Genomic DNA, 24356 nt, shown 5'->3' on the forward strand with positions numbered 1-24356 from the left:
TGTACACACACACGTGCACACAACCAAACACACACACACCCACACACGTACACCCAAAAGTGCACACACGCACCCACAGATACAGACACACAAGAACACACACATGTGCACAAACACACCTACACAAACACACTCAGTCACTCATTTACATGTGCATCCACCCCCCCTCTTCCCACACACACACACACACACACACACACACACACACACACACACACACACACACACACACACACACACACACACACAGATAAACAGAGCTAGAAATATGAGAGTGGTGTCGTGTCATTTAATACAGCAAATATTAGTCAGTATTGAAATGGTGAAAAAAGAAATGTGACCACATTTTCGCTACTTGACCGTGGTTACGGGTTAAGAGGAACTTAAGCATTCTCCGACTGGAAGCTAAGAAGCAGAAGAATTCAACAACACAATACGATGTCTCTTCTTCTCTGTTTCTCCTTCAAGTACTGTGTAACTGCGCACGGGGCATGTATACTCTGAGTGGACGGAGCTGATCCAATTATTGTATGCCGTTGGGTGCTGCGGGTTCACTCGATTACCTTTGACGCAGCAAAAGCGATGGAAGGGTTTGCCGTGTCTGTCATGGCCTCCACACCTCTCGCACGCCGCGTTTGATCCTCCGACGTCTCACGGAGCACACCATCAAACATGCCCATCGCAGCTTAAACACATTGCAGTCGGATCGTTGCCGCCAGTAACGCGTCTGTGATGCCTGTTCTTGTTGTGCCAGCCATCGGCGTCTATTGGTGCACAATAAGCCAATGAGCTCACGTTTGACCTTCTCCCTTGACTGCTATGACCAATCAGAGATGTAGCGACGTGTCGGCTGAATATGAAAGACGTACAGCCTGACATAGACGCACTTTCAGAGTTCCCCTGTGTTTTTTTTATTCATCCACTAAACTATTATTCTTTTCTTCCTCGGAAGGGGAATTAATTGGGTCAAGACTTCACTAAACTATTCAATTGTCCAATTAATGGCAGGGTAATAAATCATCGACACCATCAGCGCGATAGAGCCCACCCATCGAGACACCATGGGTAGAGGAGACGACGGCGGCCTAATGGTTTACCAGACGGCCCCAGGGCCGTCGCTGTTCTTATGATTAGTGGGGTCGCTCTACAGACGCCCGCAAAGTTTTTCCTCTCTATATCTAATTAAACACAAACTATGGTAGCGGGAACTCGGCAAGGGGGCCCTCAGTGAGCTGATCTCTGGAGCTTCCCTTGGAACCGAACGGAGCGCTCCCGAGCAGATAAGTTATGACCGCAGAGCCATCGGTTATGTTACGGACACCTCCATTCCACATTCTAGCAGATAGCAAGGCTAATGCCCGCCTTAACTTTGTATGTGTTCATCCTCTTTTAGAAACACCGCAAATGCGTAGACACTGTTTGCTAAGATTGTCCGGAAAATACTAAAGAAGAACACGGGTACGACAAATCGCACTTCATATCATACAATTGTGCCACCGTGGTCTCTTTTCAGTGTTGAAAGCATAACTTTTTTATGTTTTTACTTGGGTAATGCTAGATGTAGTTTTTTATTCCAAAGGTAGGCATGAACCCCAGCAGCAGGGATAACACAAGAAGATCTATCAGGTGGAGCAAGAATGGAGGTTCTCTCAAACATAGCAATTCCATGTTCACCAGGGCCTGCAAACTAAGTCGATATTCAGAGTCATGCGGCCCGCAGGGCACGACTGATTCACCAATCACCACTCGGCAGCCGTCCAATTGGACGGCTGCCGAGTGGTGATTGGATGGATGAGTGGATGGCTGTGTGGATGAGTGGATTGCTGTGTGGATGGATGAATGGTTGAATGGATTTATGTGTGGATAGATGGATGGAAGTGTGAGCGAATGAATGGATGTGTGGATGTGGAGATAGACGGTTGTGTGGATGGGTGAGTGAATGGACGGACGGATGGATTCATGGATAGATATGTGTACATGGATGAATGTGTGGATGGACGCATGGATGGCTGGATGAATGACGCTTGGATTAATGTGCCTACTTCGTGACTCAAGAAGAAACTTGGTTTTAATAACCTTTAATATCGCGGTGGTGTGAGGCTTAAGTCTGAGTGGGTTTCCTGCCTTAACTTACATTTATTCAACCGACTGCGGAGGAGCGAAGTATAAAATCCTGGACAATACACATGCATTGCCAAGAGTTTGTATTTACTGACGTTACCACTTTCTCAACAACAAAACCGGATTATGCATCTGCACAGCCCGGGTGAGGATAACACTGAATTAGCAATATAGTGGTAGAATTATAATCCTTCACTGTCCCCAGCCACTGTGGGGGTGGCCGTCTGAAAGGTTGGGTCTATTCAACACAATCAAAGATTATCCTTTCTTTTCATAGTCCTTTCTGCGAGCAGGATATTGTGTTTACAAGCCGAGCCCCAGAAACGTAATGCTTTGATTATTCCGAATATTAACAGGATACTAGTCTGCTTGGTGCACGCGGTACACACTACCCCGTCAACTCACTGCACTGTTGTGGAGGTCCTCCTCCAAGGACCTTTTGCTTTGTGACTGAAATGGAAATGCTAAATCTTGGATGAGCTGAAAGGAGCCCGAGAAATATATATCTTTATATACATATGCAGTTTGTAAAATGTTATCTCGGCCAATACCGATCACCGATGGTCGGGTCTACTTGAAACCTTTCATTTATCGTAGAGCTTTGTTTATTTATCTAAATATCCGTAACAACATTTTATATTAAAAGGGACATTGAACCCAAAACCTTTTTTAAACATGGCAATAGGTTGGATCGAAATGATCTTTTTCACTTGGCAGCACTGGTGCGTCCGACTTGAAAAAAGTCAGGAGCAGCCTCCAAAATGTATGAGCACCCACTAAAATTTAAGGGGCACCACCCATAGATACCAACTAAAGAACATTCAACTAAAACAAATGGAAATTGTATTTCCATTGTAAACAAGTTTCGAGCTCACAATGGAATTCTGCAAAATTCCATTGTTTGATGGGGGGGAATTCCCCCCCCCCCCCATCAAAAATGGCTACATTCCCCGCCCACACCCCTACAAATGGCAACGCTTCCCCTTCACTTTGTATTGGACGCGATATTGTGTGGGGAAAAGGATTGTTGGACGGTGGGGGTCAACGACGTCAATGTTTTTAGACACTAATACGGCACATTTTACAGCATAATATAATACAACAGAGTAAAATGTGTCGTTATGAGAGCTTAACCGCTAAAGTTTAAGTTGTTTAAGATGCTCGTCTACAGTGACCATAGTTGTGACCCTTTTGGCCGTTGATTGCATGTGTGTGTGTGTGTGTGTGTGTGTGTGTGTGTGTGTGTGTGTGTGTGTGTGTGTGTGTGTGTGTGTGTGTTCTTGTTAGAAAGAGAGAGAGAGCCGGGAGAATGAGCAAAGAGCTGGACACATTATTTAGAGTAAATGAGGTCGAGACCTTGAGATATATGCTGAATCACTAATGTGCTTGACAACTTTTATGGCTTAGTAGAGATGTTTTATGTATGCGTGTGAGCATGTGTTGGTGTGTGTGTGCTCTCTATAAAAAAACACATGCAAACAAAGGAAATCTCTTCTCTGTCCTTTTGCGAAGTGTGTGTGTTTGTATCTCGAAATCAATGTAATTTGCATTCGGCATAAAGCTTGGATCAAGCAACAGTCCTTTTATTTTGATGTGCATGTTTGAGATATGATCACTAAGCCAAGTAATGGCCACACAAAGACAAAGGACATTCCCTCGCTTCCCTTCAGTTTTTTTTCCCGTATTTCCTCCATGGTTCTTTTATTTTCACACTCTGTCTTTACTTTTCAAACTGTTCTTCATCCATTTTTTCGTCCATTGCTCTATCTCTCTCTCCCAGTGCCTCTTGTCATTGAAGGATGAGAAAGGTCGATAACAATGACCTCGCACTGAACCTTACTTCCTGCATCTCTGCTCCAATCCACAGGCACTGATCTGTCGCCTTGGAAACAGACAGCCAATAAAACAGCCGAGTTCCTCTTCTGCCAGAGTGTACCGCTTTATCCCCTCACATGCACACGCACACATGCACACACACACACACACACACACACACACACACACACATGCTCACGCACGCACACAGACACACACATCAACGTGAAGGCATGCATGCAGAAGCATGCATACACACTCAGGCAAACACACATACCCACACATACACTCATATACACAAACATCCACGCATGCATGCACACACACAGACATACACACAGACACAGACACACGCACACAAACACACACATACACCTGCATTGTGCTTGATATCAATAGAAAAGTTCCGGGGTTGTGTGTCTTTATGTGAAATTGTTGTGACAGATCAATATTATTGAGTCAAGGAAAACGTGAAGAAGTAATGACCAAATACATCACTGAGGGAATCAATTTTACTGGTGCGCCGTCCATAGAATCACATGATCTATTTGTTATGATCATTATTTGGTTTTACTTTCTGTTTAGTGGTGAGGACTCGTTCGTTTTCCTCTCACAACAGTGGTGGTGATGAGGCCACCCGGCCCTCGTCACGACAGCGTTTAAATAGAGACGTTGAATGGATTTTCTGTATTTTTAGCATAATGTTGTCTAACTCATGACATGAAAATAGATTGCATCAGAGGAAATTCTATCCGAGTGGGTAACGTTATAGCTTCGTTGAACCCCTCGGGGGAGCAGAAATCGGTTTTGATGGTCAGAAATTAAGAGGGCGAGTCTCGATCCTCGAGCGAAATATTCAATACGTAACTGGAGAAGTATTAAAGCGGGGACCATGACGTTTTCAAGGCAGAGTAGCCCTGTTTAACACACTGTCTATGAAGGCCTTTCACCGTCTGATGCCTTTTCCTTCCCATTTCTTTCTTCCATTTGTTCTTCCTTCCTTACCTTTGTGTAAACTTTCTTTCTCCTTAAATAATAATAATGATCATTATTATTCACAAAATAATGATTCACACATTGAAACGACGTAATTTGACATGCAACTGTACTATCTTGAGCTGCATTTCATGTTCTCGATGATGACAGAGGGTCTTTTCTCCGTCCCCACCCCCCTCTCCCATTTTATCTTCTAGCTGTTGGGATTCATATACGCTTGCTACGTGGTCAAGCTCATCTCAGAAGAAGAGGACAGCTGTGAGTAAACACAGTCACAAACGTACCCGTACATGCACACACAAACGCACGCTTGCATAAACACACAAGCACACACGCGCACACACACGCACGCACACACACACACACACACACACACACACACACACACACACACACACACACACACACACACTCACTCACTCACTCACTCACTCACTCACTCACTCACTCACTCACTCACTCACTCACTCACTCACTCACTCACTCACTCACTCACGCACACACAGCGGGTGCAGCGTTGCATGAAGATGGACAGCAGATGCGTGTCGGCCTCCGTGTTGAATCTCCGCGGTCACCGCAGGAGGCGTAAGCCGGGGCCTGTTGATATCAGGCGGACCTCCACGGGCACCGCACCAAACTGTAGCCAAATACGACCGGGCGGAGGTCCCAGTCGCTGGGCCTCAGAGTGTTGAGATAACACTGGTTCAGTTCAAGGTCCTCCTAGTTCAGGCGGAAAGAGAAAAAGGAAACGGGGATGAAAAATCCTTAGTTTTTTATCCAACACAACAAAGCCTCTAGCAGGCTTTGTTAGAGATCCTGAAACACAATTCATTCTTTTTTTTTTTTTTACGGTTGAGGGACATCTTATGGCTCTGGTACGGGGGTTACTGCAGGAGGTGCCGTAACTACAGTTTGGCAGCCTGAGAGGGACATACTACTACTTATAATTATGATCATAATAACAACAATTAGAGAGCTGGCTTATGAAAGGCAGTGCCCTAGATGAACATGTTAACACGCACACAGGACCCATGAAGAGTTATAGTTACTGAGAAGGCTAATAACTTTTAATTACTCTGCTTGCTGTGTGTGTGTGTGTGTGTGCGTGTGTGTGTGCGTGCGTGCGTGCGTGCGTGCGTGTGTGTTTGTTTCGCGTATCAATGCAAATGAATTTACTTATACTGCTTCTTGTGATGCCATACTTCTCTTTGTGTTGGGGTTTATTAAAAAATAATATTCAGGCACATATTTCACTTCTTTGTTCCTCTGCTGAAAACATTCATGAGTCTTAACACTGTCTATTTCAATGTCCATTCGGGGAGAAGCAAATTTGACCCATTCAAGAATGTAATATCCCATATAAAACAGTAACTTTCCTTTTCGCTGCTCTTGCGATCACAACTCCTGACAGGCAAGACTGGGTGTGTGTGTGCGTGTGTGTCTTTGTGTGTGTGTGTGTGCGTGTGTGTCTGTGTGTCTTTATGTGTGTGTCTTTGTGTGTGTGTGTGTGCATGTGTGTCTCTCTCTCTCTGTGTGCCTGTATGTATGTGTGGGATGGCCCGTTATTAATAAAAAACGTCTCTTGACATTTCTGCAGGGGAGCTAGACAATGTGTTCACTCTGTTAGAAAGAACTCCAGCGAGAGGAGCCATTCCATTCCACCGATCTTATGGGGATACGCTAACGGGCTAACGGGCTTATCTGCCCCTGGCCGTGTGGGCTACGCGCCAGCGCTGGGAGACAAGGAGTGCTGAGCTGGGAAATCTCTCTTTATGGGGTGACCTGCTGGAGCCGCTGTCTGGTGGCAGGTATCGCTGACCGCTGTTGTTGTTGTTGTTGTTGTTGTTGTTGTTGTCGTTGTTGTAGTTGATTTTATAGGCGGCTTCGACTCGTATGGGTACCAGGGGCCTCAGAAGACATCTCACCTCCAGCTGCAGCCCATGTACATGTGAGTTTGCCCCTACACCTCCAGCATACAGCCATCTCCCTTATATATTATCTTACCTTGCGTTCTAGGCCTTCAAATGATGTATGTGAGCTGCAATGACGGAATAAACTAAATATAGAATACAGAATGTAAAACAACGCAACACAGATGTACCATGTGGTGGGAGTGTGTGCGTGGATGATGGCGGCTTTAAGCAGCCTCACCTGGCCCCCCGAGTCTGACTCGGGGGGCCAGGTGAGGCTGCTTAAAGCCGCCATCATCCACGCACACACTCCCACCACCACCTTACAACACAGTTCAATAGGATACAGTGCAGCACAACCGCCCCCCCCCTTTCCCCGTCCTCTAAATAACTTCCTTCATTAATATTGCAATTGTCTCGCATTACCTGCATTTGTTTAGAACGCTGGGTGGCTCTGTATCCTCTCCCAGAACATCGATTAGCCCAGAGACAAACAATAACACTCTCAGGCTATTGCAGTTACAATAACATGGGGTGTGGGTTGAGCGAGAGAGAGAGAGAGAGAGGACGTTGAAAACATAACCTTACATCCATCCCCCCACCCCCTGCTATCGACACCAGAGGCTAGCAATAAACCGCCGGCAAAATTACCTTATTTAACAAGCGGCAAGACCGTACAAGCAATAATTACACTGAGGTGCCAAAGAAACCTTATCGATAGGAGAGCTTTATTGCGCCTAGAAGAGAGAGAGACCTAGAGAGATACATAGAGGGGGGGTGAGAGAGACAAAGCGATAGATATGGGAAGAGAAAGATGTTGGTAGAGTGAGAGAGAGAGAGACAGAGCCAAAGCTATAGAGATGGCGAGAGAGAGACATAGAGAGATGCAGAGACAAAGAGAGAGACAGTGAGAGAGAGGAAGAGATAGCCAGAGAGAGAGAAATCATCTTCTTACTTGGTGACTGATTAACGAAATAACTTGTGTATTGTCATTCATTTATGAACTTGTGTGTTGTTATTTCTTATGTTTATTTAGCTATTATTGTTATCATTAGAGAGAGAGATGGAGAGAGAGTGTGTCTGTGTCTTTGCGGGTACGTGTGTGTGAAATACATAGAGAGAGAGACAGAGAGACAGAGAGAGGGAGGTAGAAGAATGCTGAAGACAGAGATGGATGTAAGAAAAAGATGAAACAAAGAAGAAAAGCCATAAAGGAGCATTCTGTAGCTTTATTTCTCCCCAGTGAGACACATCATGGATCATAAATCACAGCACCATCATAATGGCCTTCAAGAATATACACACACGCACGCACACACACACACACACACACACACACACACACACACACACACACACACACACACACACACACACACACACACACACACACACACACACACATAAACATACACACACACACACACATGAACACACACACATGATCACACACACACACACATAAACATACACACACACACACACACACACACATGAACACACACACACACACACACACACATATATAAACACACACACATACAAAAGTATAATTTCCTATAAAGAAAGGCTTTTGACATAAATATGTGTGCAATTAAAATAATGTACACTTCACACACACACACAGATATACACACACACATATACACACACACATACACACACACCATCAATATATAATCATTGTACCTCAGCTGTGGTCCCTTCAGTGTTTTTGCTCAGTCCAGGGGGACCAATGAAACAACATCAGCTGTGATTGTCCTAGCCGGGAGACATACACACAATCATACACGCTCGCACATACACACACGCACCAACGCACACACGCACAGCCCGATCAGCATTGTTATCTATTCCGTGTTGGCAATGTTTCCAGTTCTTTCTAGCTGTTTAACTTTGGTAATTACCTTAATCTCTATTCTGGTGCCGAAAGCATGCCTTCCTTTCTTTCTGAATATCATCCACAATCTATAAAACAACAAAAAACTCTTCGTTTTTGTTGTTTGTTGTTTGTGACTTTTGGATAGCAAACAAGGGCTTTGATTGATTATTAGAGGCGAGAGAGAGAGAGATTCACAGAAGCCTTGACACTGTGTGCTTCCTATATTGATTCGGCCTTCTTCACTGCTTGCTAATGCTCTGCTATCATTGAGTTATACTAAAAGGAAGACCGTGCCTTGAGACAGCAGGAGAAATGCTGCGATATTTAGGAACGTCAGTGTGCTGTCTAACAGGCTCTTTTTATGATGCTGTTTTACCACGCTAACTGTCATTAAATCAGTCATTGATGCACCAAAGAATGGAGAATGTTGCATTACTTGAATGTTTTTACTGGTACACCATCTAAATTGACAAGATATGTACACTATGCTCACGGTACCAATAAGTAGCATTTGCATTAAACCTGGGTTTTTACTTCATTATGTTTGTATGCTTTGTGCATAATATTAATATGGTTTTATGTAACATCTTTATATGCAGCCCTGAGTTGATGAGCAATATAGTATTCATATGTTAATCAAACATTTCGAAAAATCTGTCAATCAAGATGAAGCTACCATATGTTAAAATCAAAGTCAAAAACTATTAGTATACTATAAGTATGTATGAAAAAAATGATTACCATTCTTACTGCAATCTCAATGTTTAATCTCCACTCTTCTTCTCTTCCTTCTCAGGTCGAAGTAACACCTGGCACTCAGCAGAAGTGATACCCCACCATGGAAATCTCCATCTTTAATTAAGGGATTACAGCCTAACTTCTTGCTTCTTAATACTTCTAAACGTCTTACAACAAACCATCCGGCAGCTTCGACGTCCTTTAAATCTTCTGCGGATCCGTTTCTGAGGAAACAGGGACCTCTTGTGGACGAGAATGGTAACGACAGGACTGAATTCCCCTCTCTTGAACGCTGGATTTGTTTCTGCAATATATTAAAACCCTACAGGGTGGGACAAACGAAGAGCAGAGGATTAATGGGTTGAACTTGAATTCAGCTGAAGTACCATTTCCTCTACGATCCAGACCTTGACCAGGACCTACTGCAGAACAACTTAAAGCCTACATTTGTTTTGGGGGTTTTAAGTAGAATTTCGTTATCTGGATGGGTTTAATTGATGGTGAACTGTTACATCTTTCAAGGGAAAACGGTGGTCAAACTCCTGCCACGTACTCCAAAGGATTCAAAATATCGCTCTTGGAATGCTTCGCTGACTGAAAGGATGCTCCTCTTCTACGGCCATGCCTAACCGAAGAGTTTTAAAAACCCAGAGAAAGAAACAATTTTCTTGACCACAGAACTCAAACCGATTGTCTTTTCTCTGGAATTTGAATCTCTTTGTGCCTCACGGGTCAGACACCTGACCTCTGATCACAGAACACACAACAAGCATCTACCAGACTAACACTTAAAGAATGTTATGCGTGTGTATTTTTTCTCTAATGTAATACAGTAGTGTTTTCGATTAGTGATGAACAGCAGAGACACAGAAATCAACAACTGGACAAGAAGCGGGGTTTGGCGACATGCAGTTAAAGTCGTGAGATAGAGTCAGCACGACGTATTCTGTTCTAGATAGAATAATACTGAACCTCACAATTACAGCCTACACCTTCTTTCACACATACATATGTACACTAAGGACACACTCTTCAAGGGATAAACATGTGCGCACACAACACACAAATAACACGCCTAACTTAAATTAAATTTGACATTAACGTCATACAAATATATACATATATATATATATTACAAGCAATATTTACAACAGGTTTTCTATCTGTGCTGCTGGAACACAGATAGACGGACAGAAGATAAGGAGAGAGAGAGGGAGAAAACGTTGTTACAATTTGGATCAACCTCCTTCCATCGGCCTGGAACAGCGATCAGACATTGACCTGATTGTCGTCCCAAAATAGCCCTGTTCGATTCAAACAGAGCATTACAGCCAAACTGATACAGAATGGTTGATATTCAATGTGGGGCAAGCAAGGGCGTCTCAGTCAATCAGACATACGACGACACACACCCAGACCCACACGTGCACACACAAGCACACACGTGCAGACGCACACACACACACACACACACACACACAGAAACATGTGTGCAGACACACAAGCACACACACACAAAGACACACACACACGTGTTCAGACACACGTGCACACACACACACAAACACACACACACACGTGTGCAGACAAACACACGCACAAGTGGGTGCAGAAACGGCAACTCACACACGTACATATTGGATAGTAAGAGGGCACATTGTCGAACATTGTCACTGCTGTGCCATCATAACACTCCCAGCTCATCACCCTCTCTCCTCTCCTTCTGGAATACACCCCTCAATAATGCAAAACCAGATGCATAGCGGGGTAGTTCCCTGCACCGAGTCAATTTATTCAGTGATTCTGAGCAGTACTACCAGGTATAGGATCCTGCTCCGTCTCCCTTGTTCCAAGCTGTAGGCTAGTAGAGCTACAGGACACGGAACTGTAATGTGCCCATAGACCCGAGGGATGTTCCCTTGTTTCGCTTCCACTGCTAACGGAATCACAGAATCGTCGTTTTCCTTTGTACTGCTTAGAATGGAGAGTGCAACGTGGACCAAAATGCTTTGTTGAGGCCTTTTACCGTTAACCAAGTGGATTCGTTTTGCGGGTATTATTTTATTTTGTGGGTGGGGGACCACCAAAACAAACCAACACAGTTTCAACACGGGCTGATGTCAACATAGAGGTGGACCGACCAACCGACCGACCATACGTCTCTCAACCGCTGACGTTGCGCACGCTAGCTGGTCCTTTGGTTATCCGTCAGTCCTGGACGGTGAACTCTGACCTCCGAGGTCGTAGGTCTACCTACCTACGCTCGCTAACCCCCCCGCGAGGCTGCGTTCACGCAGCGAGGGAGATGGCGGACGTTGTTGTGTGTTTGCATGAGGTGTCGTATTTAATCTCAGCGCTGCGTGTGACTCACTAACTAGCTGCGCCGAGGGAACTTCTTGGTTGGTTGGAATGCTTCCAGACTTATTTTGAAGTGTTCTCAATGTGAAACTTTGTGTGTTTTTTTTTCATAATAAAAGTTTAAAAAATATATAATACAAAAAATTTGCTCATACCAGGAAGAAAATAATAATTAAGAAGTAAAATAGTCATGTAACTTTGAACTTCTAGACGTTTTTTAACAATGTGGCGGTGTTAACTGTTTTTTCTAGTTGATTACTAATGTGTGATGTTGTCCACAAGTGGAAAAAAAACAAGCGTTTTTTTGGTTTAGTTTTTTCTAATTGTACAATATTCTATATCAGATAGAAGACAGGTAGCCGGCCAGAAGAGAGAGCTTCACGTAGTCACATTATGACCTGAAATGTTTTTGTTCAACCTTACACAGTTGTCGTTCAGGCTACTCAGCAGATTCCCAACAGATAGTGTCACTGACATACAGGCAGACCAGATACATCTTTACCCCCCACAGATCACTTGGAAATGTCCCTGTAAAACAATGACACAGAAAGGTAGTGTTCCCAAAGGACCAGTAACTAATCATAATTTAACTTATAATGATTAAATATCTTAGCCAGCTTGCCTCAACAGTTCCATACCCTGCTCACAACCTAACCAAATCATACAACAAAGGCAGTAAAGATTTGGTACTACCCATTCATATGTATGGGATGTGGTGCCCTAGCAACTGGCATTGTCCCTTCGGCTAGTGTCTCTTGACCCTGAAGTAATTTGATGGTCGTTAGAGGTGAGCCTTCCTCCTTGGATGGAATTTTGATACGATTTAACAGTCCTGTAGTGTGAGCTCGGCACTCGGCACTAGCTGAATGGTTTTAAGTGGTACCTGGAGGCAAATATTGTCCAAACATGGGCGTTGACAGTCAGCGGCTCTCTAGCCAAGCGGTACGGACATGAGAACCTTCTCTTGAAGGCGTGAATTTGGACCCCTTTCCTTTTCCTCTGCTATCTACCTTTCAAGCCAATCATACAAGTCTGTGGACGGTCCAAAATCAATAACACGGACGAGAGTAGTATAAAAGGGGCCCTTCTAATGCATAGGAGTGCTACTGTATATTACTGAGTACTGGATGAAATAAAAGGATAATTTCAGATCATAATATGACCACTCTATCTGTATGCAAAAGTGAGTGTGCTTGTGTGTATGTGTGTTTGCAGGCATGTGTGTGTGTATTTTTATACACGTGTGCATGCGTGCGTGTGTGTTTGTGTGCGTGTGTGTGTGTGTGGGTGTAAAATACTGTACTGATACTTTTGTGAATGGAACAGAACAGGAACTTGCTGAGGCCTGAAATCTTCACGTCTATTGAATTGATTTATTGACACTGCAGATGACATGAAGATAAAAAACTGTCAAATACAATTACACAAATAAACATTGTTTTGTAGTCAGTGTGACCGGGGAGATTAAATACATTGGTGTAAAGCACTTTGGCTGGTTACAGTTACTTCAATAAAACAAACAAGAGTCCACTTATAAATGGCTGTCCACACTGTATTCTATTCATTCTGCAACTTTAAAATACAGATTTAGATTTAATAAGTGGCCAGACATTTTTAAGTTTGGTAAGAAATATAGGTTTACAATGATGCTCACAATTGATATTGAGAGGCAATATACATTGAGATAAATTCAGTAAAAGTTAAGTAAAAATTCCCCACCTGAAAAAGTAAATTCTCAACTCTAACATAATGTGTCTATTCTCACTTTATAACATCCACAGCTCAGCAATAGGGCTGTTAATGATGTACTACAGAAATAATGTTGATGCTGTTTCTCCTTAAAGTACAAATAACCAGTCACTGTACTTAACATTCATGGAGTAGGATTGTGGAACCAAGGTTTTGAGTAAAAACTGTACAATGTTTGGCTTGTTTATGTTCCTCATTGACTAGAGGTTCCTGAGTCATTTTAGCTCATTTTTTGGTTGTTTAACGGAGGTGACTGTACTAGTAGAACAGAAAGAAAGGACAGACTATCTTGTGTTTTTACTGTTCTCGAATTAAAGCCAAATTATACAACATTATTCAATGTCATGTCTATTATTGTGCAAAAATGTACTGTTTCGAAATGTTAAAAATGTTACATGATATAGTTATTGCCTTTAATACGCCTACTACATACACCTTTGTGTAAATGATGAGCAGAAAAGCAAAAATGCTTCTTGATTGTGTGTCCATGAGAACGAGATTGTTAAAATAATCTGCACACCATTCACATTGTGATATAACCCTGGTCCAGACCGCATAAACAATCTATGGTCTGACTACACAATGTCTTCTTAAATTGGGATTCACCACAGGCTTCCCATTGGCTGGCCACTTGCCACTCTTTCCACATGCTTCCAGACCCGGAAGCAGAAGGCTGCCTGTTGTGTTTTGTTTTGGTAGTCGACGAGAGTGGGGCAGGCGGAGCACCGCGCACTATACCTGGGAAGTGACACGTCGGGGATGGAAGATGATCGACCGAATACTTACGGAAAAAATAACATGCCAGCATTTATGGGCAGTTTCGACGACGCGAATGAGACGTTAAGCCGCAGCCTGCCTACAGAAACTTCTCCTGCTGACAGTAAAGTTGACAGGTCGCTCGGGGCTTTGAGTCAACATGTCATTAGACATGCGAACTCCACCGTTATCTCGCCGAGAGGAGAGAGCGATCCCGAGATTCAGCGACGCGCGGTGACGCAAAACAAAATCGAGAACGGGGACGATCAAGACACTCACGATGGGAGCAACAATGGGACTGGGAATGGGACCAGTACGGTGGTGGATATTTTAAACCGCAATTTTGGGATATTATCAAAGTCTCACTCCCTGCATCGTAGAGAGGGACGCAACAACAAGGACAACCCTTGTAAGGAAAACGCCACGAACAGGGCTGTCATATCCGAACAACGGGTTAATGTGCCACCATCAACCCCAGTAACAGTCGAACAGCAAACCCAGAACGAGCAAGTGCTTTATTATGACCCAGGAACAGAGACGTCAGTTCCCCAAGAGGTCGAATCGGATTCCGATGAATGTTATTACAACTGTGAAAGTAGGAGCCACGGGAACGCCGTAGACCAGTCTTGTTTTGACAAAGAACACGTGTACTGTACGGTCTACTGTATCGCCAACGACGGCTACCGAAAAGACTTTGAAGTCGTAGAAGAACGCCATAATGAAAAACCGACAGCCCTCCCGTCTGGTGCAGCAGGAGATCTGCAGACGATGGCTGGGGATGACGTCGTAGGTTCGACGACCCCCGAACTTTATAGCCTCCGCGACCTGGGGAATCCGCGAGCGTCGATTCGACTTTCACGTGAGGAAAGTCGCGTGGGTTGCACCGCGCTGTCGAACTGCCTCGTGTGTCTGTTGGACAGGTCGTCCATCGTGCCTCTGCGATGCTGCGGGAAGGCCGTGTGTGATGAGTGTCTGAAACGCTACATCAGCTCCCAGGTACGCTGGTTTTGGGGAGCAGTGGTCCACAGATATACGACGGTGTTGGTGTTGACATGTGGCAATGCCCTGTTTAAAGTATTCGTGGGTGACCGACTTTTTTTCTGTTCGACCAACCCTCCTGCAAGCACTACTTGATTAAACCCACTCTGTTGTTCTCCTATACCAGCAGGTGGAAAGACTGCTCTACATTGGTCATTATGTAATATTAGACTTTATGCTTTTGAAATGCAATGCAATTACTATCAAGCTCATTTTGCTTTAAAATCAAACAACCAACAAATCAACACATTCAATCCAAATGGAAAGTTTTAGTATTGGCTTATCTTCGTTCACCTTAGGTTTATGTTTCATGGGATATTTCGTGTTATGCCTATCCACGACTAAAGCCATCCTGTTTAACCTGAAACTTTGACCACCGTTGCGCTACCCTTAGCACAATGGCATTATCAAATTACATAACCAGTGTGTATAGTGTGGGTGTAACACACTACCACGCTGTTACCATTACCGTTTATGTACCTATTGTCAGTACGTGTGTGCAAACACACACACACACACTCGTACACACAAACACAATGTGTAGCCCCACCGTGTGTCCCAGACAACTCGTCCAACCAGCTTGAAATCAGAATGCCAGGGGGAAGGTGTGAAATAGGTGACCGATTGTAATAGCATCTGAAGGAGGAACACACACAGTGCCACAAGAGATGACAGGTCATGGAAAAAGTGGCTAGATGCAGAAAAGAGACAAAGAGAATGATAGGTGACAGTGATTAAATAACAGGAGGAAGTGGAACTAGAGGAAGGGTACAATAAGGTGTTTTGTTACGATTATTTACGGTAATCCATGTGTTGGGTGTCATCGGTGCTGCAACACTATTCAGACCATCTCAGACTTGCATCAAAATATATTGACATAGTCTTTAATGTGTCCTCAATATGACTTGACACTGTGTGATAAGCAGATGCCTAGTGTACGGCCTGTTTGACTAGCGCCCATTATAAACAGAGCAGAGTGCACACAAACGCCCACACACACACACAGCACTCCTTGATGCCTTTAAGGCTTGTTCTTTTAGTCTGAAGAATGCAGCCAGGGATACACCTTTTGCCTTTGTCATTAATGTGCTTTTGCATAACTAGATAATTGTATGAACAAATACTTCACAATTGTTCATTAACTGTTTAGTCAGTTAACGATTCTACAAATTGTTTTAAGATCCGCTATTCAGTTGAGGCACACGAACAAGATCATCCTCTTCTTTTGACTTTTGACTTGATGCACATGTTCACTGTCAATGACCCACCTGTTCACTGTCAGTGACCCACCTGTTCACTGTCACTCCCCAGGTACAAGTGGGCAAGGCGGACATCGTGTGTCCCATCCTTGAGTGCAGTGGCCTGCTCGAGGAGAGCCTTGTGGTGTCTCACCTGGCCAATGAGGAGCTGGCCAAATACCACTACTTCCTTGAGTTGTGTCAACTGGATGCAAGCACCAAACCCTGCCCTCAGTGCAACCTGTTCACCACCCTGAAGACGAACACACCCGACCGCTCAGAGCATAAGTACAAGGTGAGGCCACTTAGAAACAGCCCAACGGCAAGAACACCACCACAGTGTTACTGAGATCAGTGCCTAGGCAGTCTTTCAAATGCAGAAGATGAGTGCATTGGTCGCTAGAGTTATCTTACTACGTAGATACACTTTATGCCCTAGGAATGTAGAACTCTGCTGCATCGATGAGTTTATGAATTATTTACCACCGTTTAAATATAGAATATCATAAATAATTTCCAATGGCCCCCTCAAGTTACCAGAATTGACGGTGGAAGTGCAGCAAAGAAACACACTTGATTGTTTTTCATTTTAATAATGAACAGAGGTTTATTGAGAGAGAGAGGTTGATTCTCAAAATGCGAATAAATAAGTTAAATGAATCAATTAAACATACTGTAGGTAAGATCTGACAGTTGAATAGAGTCATAGCAGGAAGAGAAACAATAACAAAAAAGTCCCCTTCCTCCCTAAGTTTCTCCAAGAGTCAGAAAGGTGGATGCTCACACACCTGTGATTGACAGGCATGATGGATCCTCTGATTGGCCCGAAATGAGCCGGGACTGGCCTTAAATAAAAATGAGCTCATATAGAGGCATGCACAACTCAAAATAGATATTTTCACGGGGCATTTCATAATAATATTCTAACAAATATCACTCCAATAATATCTCTGGAATCTCACCTTCAGCACCTCTTAACTAATCACTTGAGCAAAAAATAGTGATCAAGCTTCGGCTAATTATTTTTTCTTTACCCTCCCCCCCCCCCCCCCCCGTGTCCCTGTCCCCTTTCCCCCTCTCTCCTCCCGCTCTGCAGATCCAGTGCAGTGCGTGTCAGTTCATATGGTGCTTCAAGTGCCACGCGCCCTGGCACAGCGGGCTCAAGTGCCGCGACTACAGGCGTGGGGACAAGCTGCTGCGGAAGTGGGCGAGCGTCATCGAGCATGGGCAGAGGAACGCGCAGAAATGTCCCCGGTGCAAGGTACGGGAACCAGGGTGATAACAGGGCAGAAGGTGAGTGGTAGGTGGGCGAGAGGGTGGATGGAAAGATGGGTAGGTGCAAGGATGGATGGGTAGGTAGGTAGTTGTTTGCATGGATTGTTGAAGGATTGGATGGATGGATGTGGGAGGATGGATTGAAGGGTAGACAAGGTATAAACTCAGTTGGGTACAATCTTCTAAATAATTGCATTTGAATGGATGAAGTCTGTCGGCTTTTGCTGAAATTCATAGACATATGGCCATCTCCAGGCTGAGTGTGATTCTCATTTGGATGTTCATGGACCAAGGTACAAAGGACAAGAGACTCAAGGCAAACAGCGGGACCTGTTTGTCTTGAGAACAGTCTCTGTTCCTCCAGATCCACATTCAGCGAACAGAGGATGGATGGATGGGTAGGTGGAAGGATGGATGGGTGGGTGGGTGGGTGAAAGGATGGATGGATTGATTGGTAGATGGATGGATGGATGAATGGGTGGGTAGGTAGGTGGTTGCATGGATTTTGGAATGGTTGGATGGATGGATGTGGGTGGATGGAAGGAAGGGTAGAGGAGGGCAGACAAGGTTTAACTCGGTCAGTTGGGTACTATCTTCTAAATAATTGCATTTGAATGGAGGAAATCTGTCGGCTTTTGCCGATTGATAGACTTATGGCCATCTCCAGGCAGAGTGTGATTCTCATTTGGCTGTTCATGGACCAAGGTGCAAAAGACAAGTGTGGGGCTATCATTGACTTGTTTGCCTGGAGATCACGCGTTCACCTGAGTCTCTGTGTCTCCAGATCCACATTCAGCGCACAGAGGGGTGCGACCACATGACCTGCACACAGTGTAACACCAACTTCTGTTACCGCTGTGGAGAGCGTTACCGCCAGATGAGGTTTGTGTTTCCCTTTGTCATTGCTCCTTTAATTTCCTTTTTGCTCTGTCTGTGTGTTTAGTTGCCCTCCCTCTCGTGTAACCTTCTTCTGTGTTTGTCTGGTCGGTTGTCAGGTTTTTCGGCGACCACACGTCTAACCTCAGTGTGTTCGGCTGCAAGTATCGCTACCTCCCCGATAAACCCCATCTGAGGCGTCTGATAAGAGGCTCCGTCTGTGGTGAGTTCCCGCGGGCGCCACAGGTCCACTTCTAGCTGCTTTCCAGTGGAAACTCAACACACGCTTTGGTTGTTTGTCTCCAGACCGACCGATAATTGTCCCTCTCTCATGTCCGCTCGGTCGGCTAATCTATTTTGACACAAGCCACAGCTAGTTAGCTGCTCCATGGTCTCTGAAGAATGCTAGCTAATAGAAGCTAAGGGTGATTAGATAGCAGCAGGGGTGCCTGAGGAGCCACAAGCTAATTTTATCCCAGGACCAAAATCTCCATTACAGCTCCCTTTGTATTTTTACCATGGTGATATCAGCTCATGGGCACATATTGGATTTGGTAGTCATTGGTAGGAGAATGAAGGTGGGGCAGTTCCAGAGGGGGTTTGTACAGTTGGATTAAAACTGTTACTAGGGGGAATTCATTCTTTAATATCAGTTGGGTCACATCATCCCTAAGGACAAACGCATGTATCAGCTAAATACGTTGCTTGCTGGCAAAGTTCAAATTCAGTCATGTATTTTGATAGGATCTGCATTTACCAAAATGATTCCAGTACGATCACAGTGCATTTTCCACGGTAAAAGCAATACAATATTAACACTCGACAATTGATTGCATCCCTCCATCTCTACAGCCAGTAAGGTGGTGTTGGCTCCTGTGGTCCTTGTGCTGGTCGTGGTTCTGGGATCTATTTCACTGGTTATAGGTACGCACACAAACGCACAAACACAAACCAATTAAAACACTCCCTCACTTACTCACTCACTTACTCACTCACTCGCGCTCACAAATACAAACACACACACACACAATCTCACACTCACACAGACAAATACACACACATAGACATACACAAATACATAGATATACATACATACACACAAACACACCCCCACACACACACACACACACACACATCTTGCCATTTCTTACATTTTATTTTCTCACCCACCTATCTCCTCCTTACCTCCCTTCTGTTCTCCCTACCATTTTGTTTATTCTCTCTCTATCCTGGTCTGCAGGCCTGGTGGTTTTCCCAGTGTATTACGTGTGCAAGAGGAAGAAGAAGCAGCAGCTTGCTCAGGGCTCTGATAAAGGTGCGGTGACCTTCTAACAAAGCAATCTCACCAAGACATTTCCCATAGAGTGAGCGAGCGTGCAAGGGAGGGAATCACCTGACCCGACGTGACGGCCTCCTCTATCGAGAACTTTGTTGTCAAAAGAAGATCCTCCATCTTTGCTTGTCACTTTCTCTGCAGAGTTTCCTTCCCGATCGTCCCCTCTCTTTCTCTTGTCTTCCTCTCTTCTCCGCCCTCCCCTGTGTCCTCCTGTCAGGGGGAGTTCATGCGAAACTGGCGCCAAGTTGACTGCAAACAGGGCTGGCTACAGTTTACAGGAATGTTGAAATATTAACGAAACAGCCACTGGCAGACGTGCTAACACAGCAATGAGGCTAGCAGGAAAGGAGCCAATAACAAGGAAGTTGACGGAAAGAAAACATTACAAATTCTTGCATAACATAAAGAAAATAATAAAATCGAAGGCCCGCCCTTAGGTTATTTGAATAGTTTTGATCTTGGATCAAACTGAAAGCTTTAATTGAACATGCTATTAGTATATACTTTAGAATGGTGCTACATGGAAAGAATTTTTTGCTATGATTTGAAAGATTTCGTTTTGCTTTTGGTGTTAAAGATGTCATATGAAGGCAATCACAGTTCTGAAGAGGATCTTGTTCAAAGTTCAAATTTAAAGCTTTAAAAACAGAAATATCTTTCATTCAAAGGAGGCTGATTGTAACAGAATTAGTCTGTTGCACAGTTTGTATTTTGACCTTTAGAGCCTTAATGTTACCCAAACACACACACACACACACACATGCAAACACACACAGACCTAGACAGATCCTTGAACTGTGCCAGAGAGCAGAGGATTTTCTAAAGCTTTAAAGGTTGTCACCCAGCAACCGCCAGCTTTCTATCTGTTAATCATCACCCCCCCCAACTCCGATTATCCTTCTATTCTCTTACTCTTTCTCTCTCTCTCTCTTTCTTGGTGGTGCATCCTCTCAAGTGTCTCTTTACCATCCTCTTCCTCTGTCAACCAGACGGTCAAATGTTGATAAGGTCAACGTATAAAATAACAATATAGAATGTGAATTTGTTTCTACTGATATGAATGGGGAGTGAAAATAGCTTAAAGAGATGTTGACACGTCATGTCCGAGGCACAAACAAGATGTAACTGTTAGTGTCGGTGGTGACTCAGGCAGTAGGCAGCCTGAGTCTATCAGCTAGTCCCCAAATGGATCCTTCCTTCCCATCACACGTTTTGGGTTCTTTACTTTCTATTTCGTAGCCCTTTGGCATTTTCTTGCATAGGAAGACGCGGCAACCCCAAACGTCTAGATGTACACAAGATGTCAACAAGAGACAAAGAATTCACTCAACGGAAAGTTGAAAAGAAGTGTGTGTGTGTGTATATATATATATATATATATATATATATATATATATATATCACATCAATATACCTATTGATGGGTGCTTGTTTAATGAGCAGTTACTGAAGCCATTACTAGACACTGCACCTGCTGAAGAGTCTGCAAACATGTATCAATATCATCTACTTTCTTAAATAAATACATTAATTATTTAAAAATAAATATATATGAATCTCCCACGGAATGCCTATAACTTCACACTACTGAGTATCTCAACAACTGGGGAAATGGGGTTAGAAATATATATTTAACAATTTCTATTTGTTACTTACTTATTTGGCCATATGCTGTAATCCCATGCACTATTCACAGGGTAATCTTGCCAGTTTTGAGTTATGGTGGAATTTGCGGTTGTGATGCTGGTTCGAAAAAGCATAGGCGAAATTTGGTTGCACACTGGTGTTCATGAAAATGGTGGATTGCTGCCTGTAGGTTGCACTCTCAGGAAGATTCACACCCATGGCTGTCCATTTAAACAACGGCTGTGCCACTCAAATGTGCGCAGTCGTGTATTTACTGAAGCTTGCCAATAGTGTTCAATCGTTGCTTCACAAAAGTATCAGGTCCCAGGAAGGAAAACATTTGAGACGTCTAATATTTTAGAGGTAAAATAGTTCAAAAGGCTTGTGTCATGATCTACGAAGCATAGGGAAATGTTGGACGTCTTTGTTTTTTGCAGAGATTATATATTACATTAGCAATGCACAAAACTGAAGCTTTAAAACTTTTGTATGGATTTTAATTTTAATAATATAATTATAATTTTTATATGATAATTATTTGCCATAGTTTCTTTCATATAAAAATATATAAATACAATTGTAATTATTGTGAATGTAGCATAAACATATGCAAATATAGACCAATACATATTCGTTTTTGGTATTTTCACACCATTTGGCTACAATATAAAATTTGAAACAGACATTCTTTTTCCTCATTTTGGTTCTATCTGTTGACAGGCCATCATTAGGAAAGGTTTTTTTTTCATCCTCTCAAACATTCAATGTCATTTAAAACATGGGGAGTCTTTGCCCTCAATAGTGCTAAAGTACGGCTGCTAATGCACTGATATCCAGCTACTTTGTTTTGTGGTTTGTTTTAATTCCATGGGCATACAGTTTGACAACAAATAAAACCTGTCCTGTACTCGAGCATTTCACAATAGCCATACAAAGAGTTCTAAAACGGTTACTGCTGTCTGGAGTGAAAATGTTAACGGTAGAAATGTAGTTGCTAATTGAATGCCATTATTTGTGAATGTTTTGCTTTGGTTTATTTCTTGTCTATTCCTCTTGTGTATGAGCTGGCTCATACCTTCAGGCCATGTTACCTTGAAGGTTCTTCTGAATGACAATGTAACCTTGCCTTTACCTGTTGTTATTTGTGGTTCCCTTCCAATGCTATTCTTTAAAGGGCCCCTATTTCTTTTGTAAATTTTAAAGCCCCCCTATTTTACCAACAGGTTTGAGAGTGGGACATTCCAATCCATTCAAAAATCGATCCACTGGTTGCGTCTCAAGTGTGAGCTGCCGTTAAAATGTATGACAGCGAGGTCAAACTCCAGCCTAGTACTTGTTATGGTCCACCAGGGAATTTATCTGTCCATCACACATCTGGGTGAGCACTTCCACTTGTATATTAAAAAAAAATATTGTAGCGTATGACTAATCACAATCAACCCTGGTGGTAGAATAGGGCCCTTTTTAAGATGCTATTCTGTTTGAACTTCAAGTACAATTGTAGTAGCACTTTGTATCCTAGAAATTTGAAATGGTTTAGGGTGATATGTAAGTTTCTGTCTGTCACATCTACAAATTGCCAGTACTTTGGGGGGTAGTGAGATGCTATGCTATGCTAGTGCTAAGACAAATTTTTATTTTTATTTAGATTAGGAGGGTTCAAGTCTTCATGTCTAGTGTACGTTATAGCTACATCAATTTTGTTCCATATATCTTTGCACAATGTAGAATTGTCACTTTATTATGTATTGTATCTTTGTTAGTCGCATTGTTCCAGTAGATTAAAACTGCTACTGAAAGAAATCTATGGAGAGCCTGGTGGCAGTACAGAGGGGCGGACTTTTAGGCCGGCTTGATGTCATAATTTTAAGTCCATCTCAAAAAAACAAAATATATGGGACAATCAACTGACTGTCGTGTCTTAAAAGTGTCATTTCTCTGTACTGTGTGTGTGTGTGTGTGTGTGTGTGTGTGTGTGTAAAATGTTACTTAATGCTGACCTTCCATTGGTAAACATAATGTGTTGTGTCTGCCTTGAAACAGTCTGTACCTTGGTAAAAGCTTCTTTAAGAAGACATGTTGCGTGAATGACTTCATTCAGAGGTCAAACCAGGTCCATGTTCCACTACCAACTGCCACTCTTAAAATGTCTGCTGTTAACTCTTTTGCTGTATTGCTTTGTCAGAGACAGACACTGTTTTCAACTGATGGTTAATCGATAATACAAATAAATAAGACCAAAAATGTCCCGGTATTATGTATTGGCTGATAGCTGGTTGTTTTTTGTATTTAAATTGTATCTATTAAGTTCTGTTGCATAATGTATATTGTGGACTGTTGGATCTGTTGAACATTATTTACAGGGCTTCTTATCAACCCTACTTGTAATTACTATTTTATGGCAACAGAGGGCGTAGGCTGACCACAAGCCACAAATTATTGTAATTATTTCTTCACTCAAAAACTATAATCTAGCAGAGAAATCCTACTGTTTTATCGCTCATAGTGATACCCCTCGTTTATTGGGATGGGCCGTTTCTCAGGGTGAAGTGGTGAAATATTAAAAGCTGCAAATTCTAAAAGCAAATAAAGAACCCAACAAATAAATAAACACAGCAAATCTATTGGCTGACGTGTTTGAA

At 43.2% G+C, this 24356-nt stretch overlaps 2 protein-coding genes across 4 annotated transcripts in view; both read left to right on the plus strand.

Moving 5' to 3' along the window:
* The window catches only part of nkain2 (sodium/potassium transporting ATPase interacting 2), a gene marked incomplete at its 3' end in the record, with an annotated part of 56347 nt that extends 49463 nt beyond the window's left edge, over positions 1–6884 (plus strand). For both annotated transcript variants that reach the window (XM_079753465.1, XM_079753466.1), the window contains 2 exons: positions 5130–5190; positions 6799–6884. In XM_079753465.1, the coding sequence (XP_079609591.1) occupies positions 5130–5190; positions 6799–6884 (147 nt within the window). The remainder of the gene's footprint in view (positions 1–5129; positions 5191–6798) is intronic.
* A 7401-nt stretch (positions 6885–14285) lies between these two features.
* Positions 14286–23926, plus strand: rnf217 (ring finger protein 217). 2 transcript variants are annotated; one of them, XM_079753704.1, is made up of 8 exons: positions 14286–15321; positions 16675–16896; positions 17698–17862; positions 18661–18758; positions 18872–18975; positions 19605–19676; positions 19993–20067; positions 22938–23926. In XM_079753704.1, exons 1-8 carry the CDS (start codon positions 14329–14331, stop codon positions 23009–23011), a joined length of 1803 nt encoding a protein of 600 aa, XP_079609830.1. In that variant the 5' UTR covers positions 14286–14328; the 3' UTR covers positions 23012–23926. The 2 variants fall into 2 exon arrangements, with proteins under 2 accessions (XP_079609830.1, XP_079609831.1); XM_079753705.1 differs by having other exon boundaries at positions 19993–23926.
* The last annotated feature ends 430 nt before the right edge of the window (positions 23927–24356 follow it).

The sequence above is a fragment of the Pollachius pollachius genome (assembly GCF_949987615.1).
Source record: "Pollachius pollachius genome assembly, chromosome: 16".
In the NCBI taxonomy this organism is placed as follows: Eukaryota; Metazoa; Chordata; class Actinopteri; order Gadiformes; family Gadidae; genus Pollachius; species Pollachius pollachius.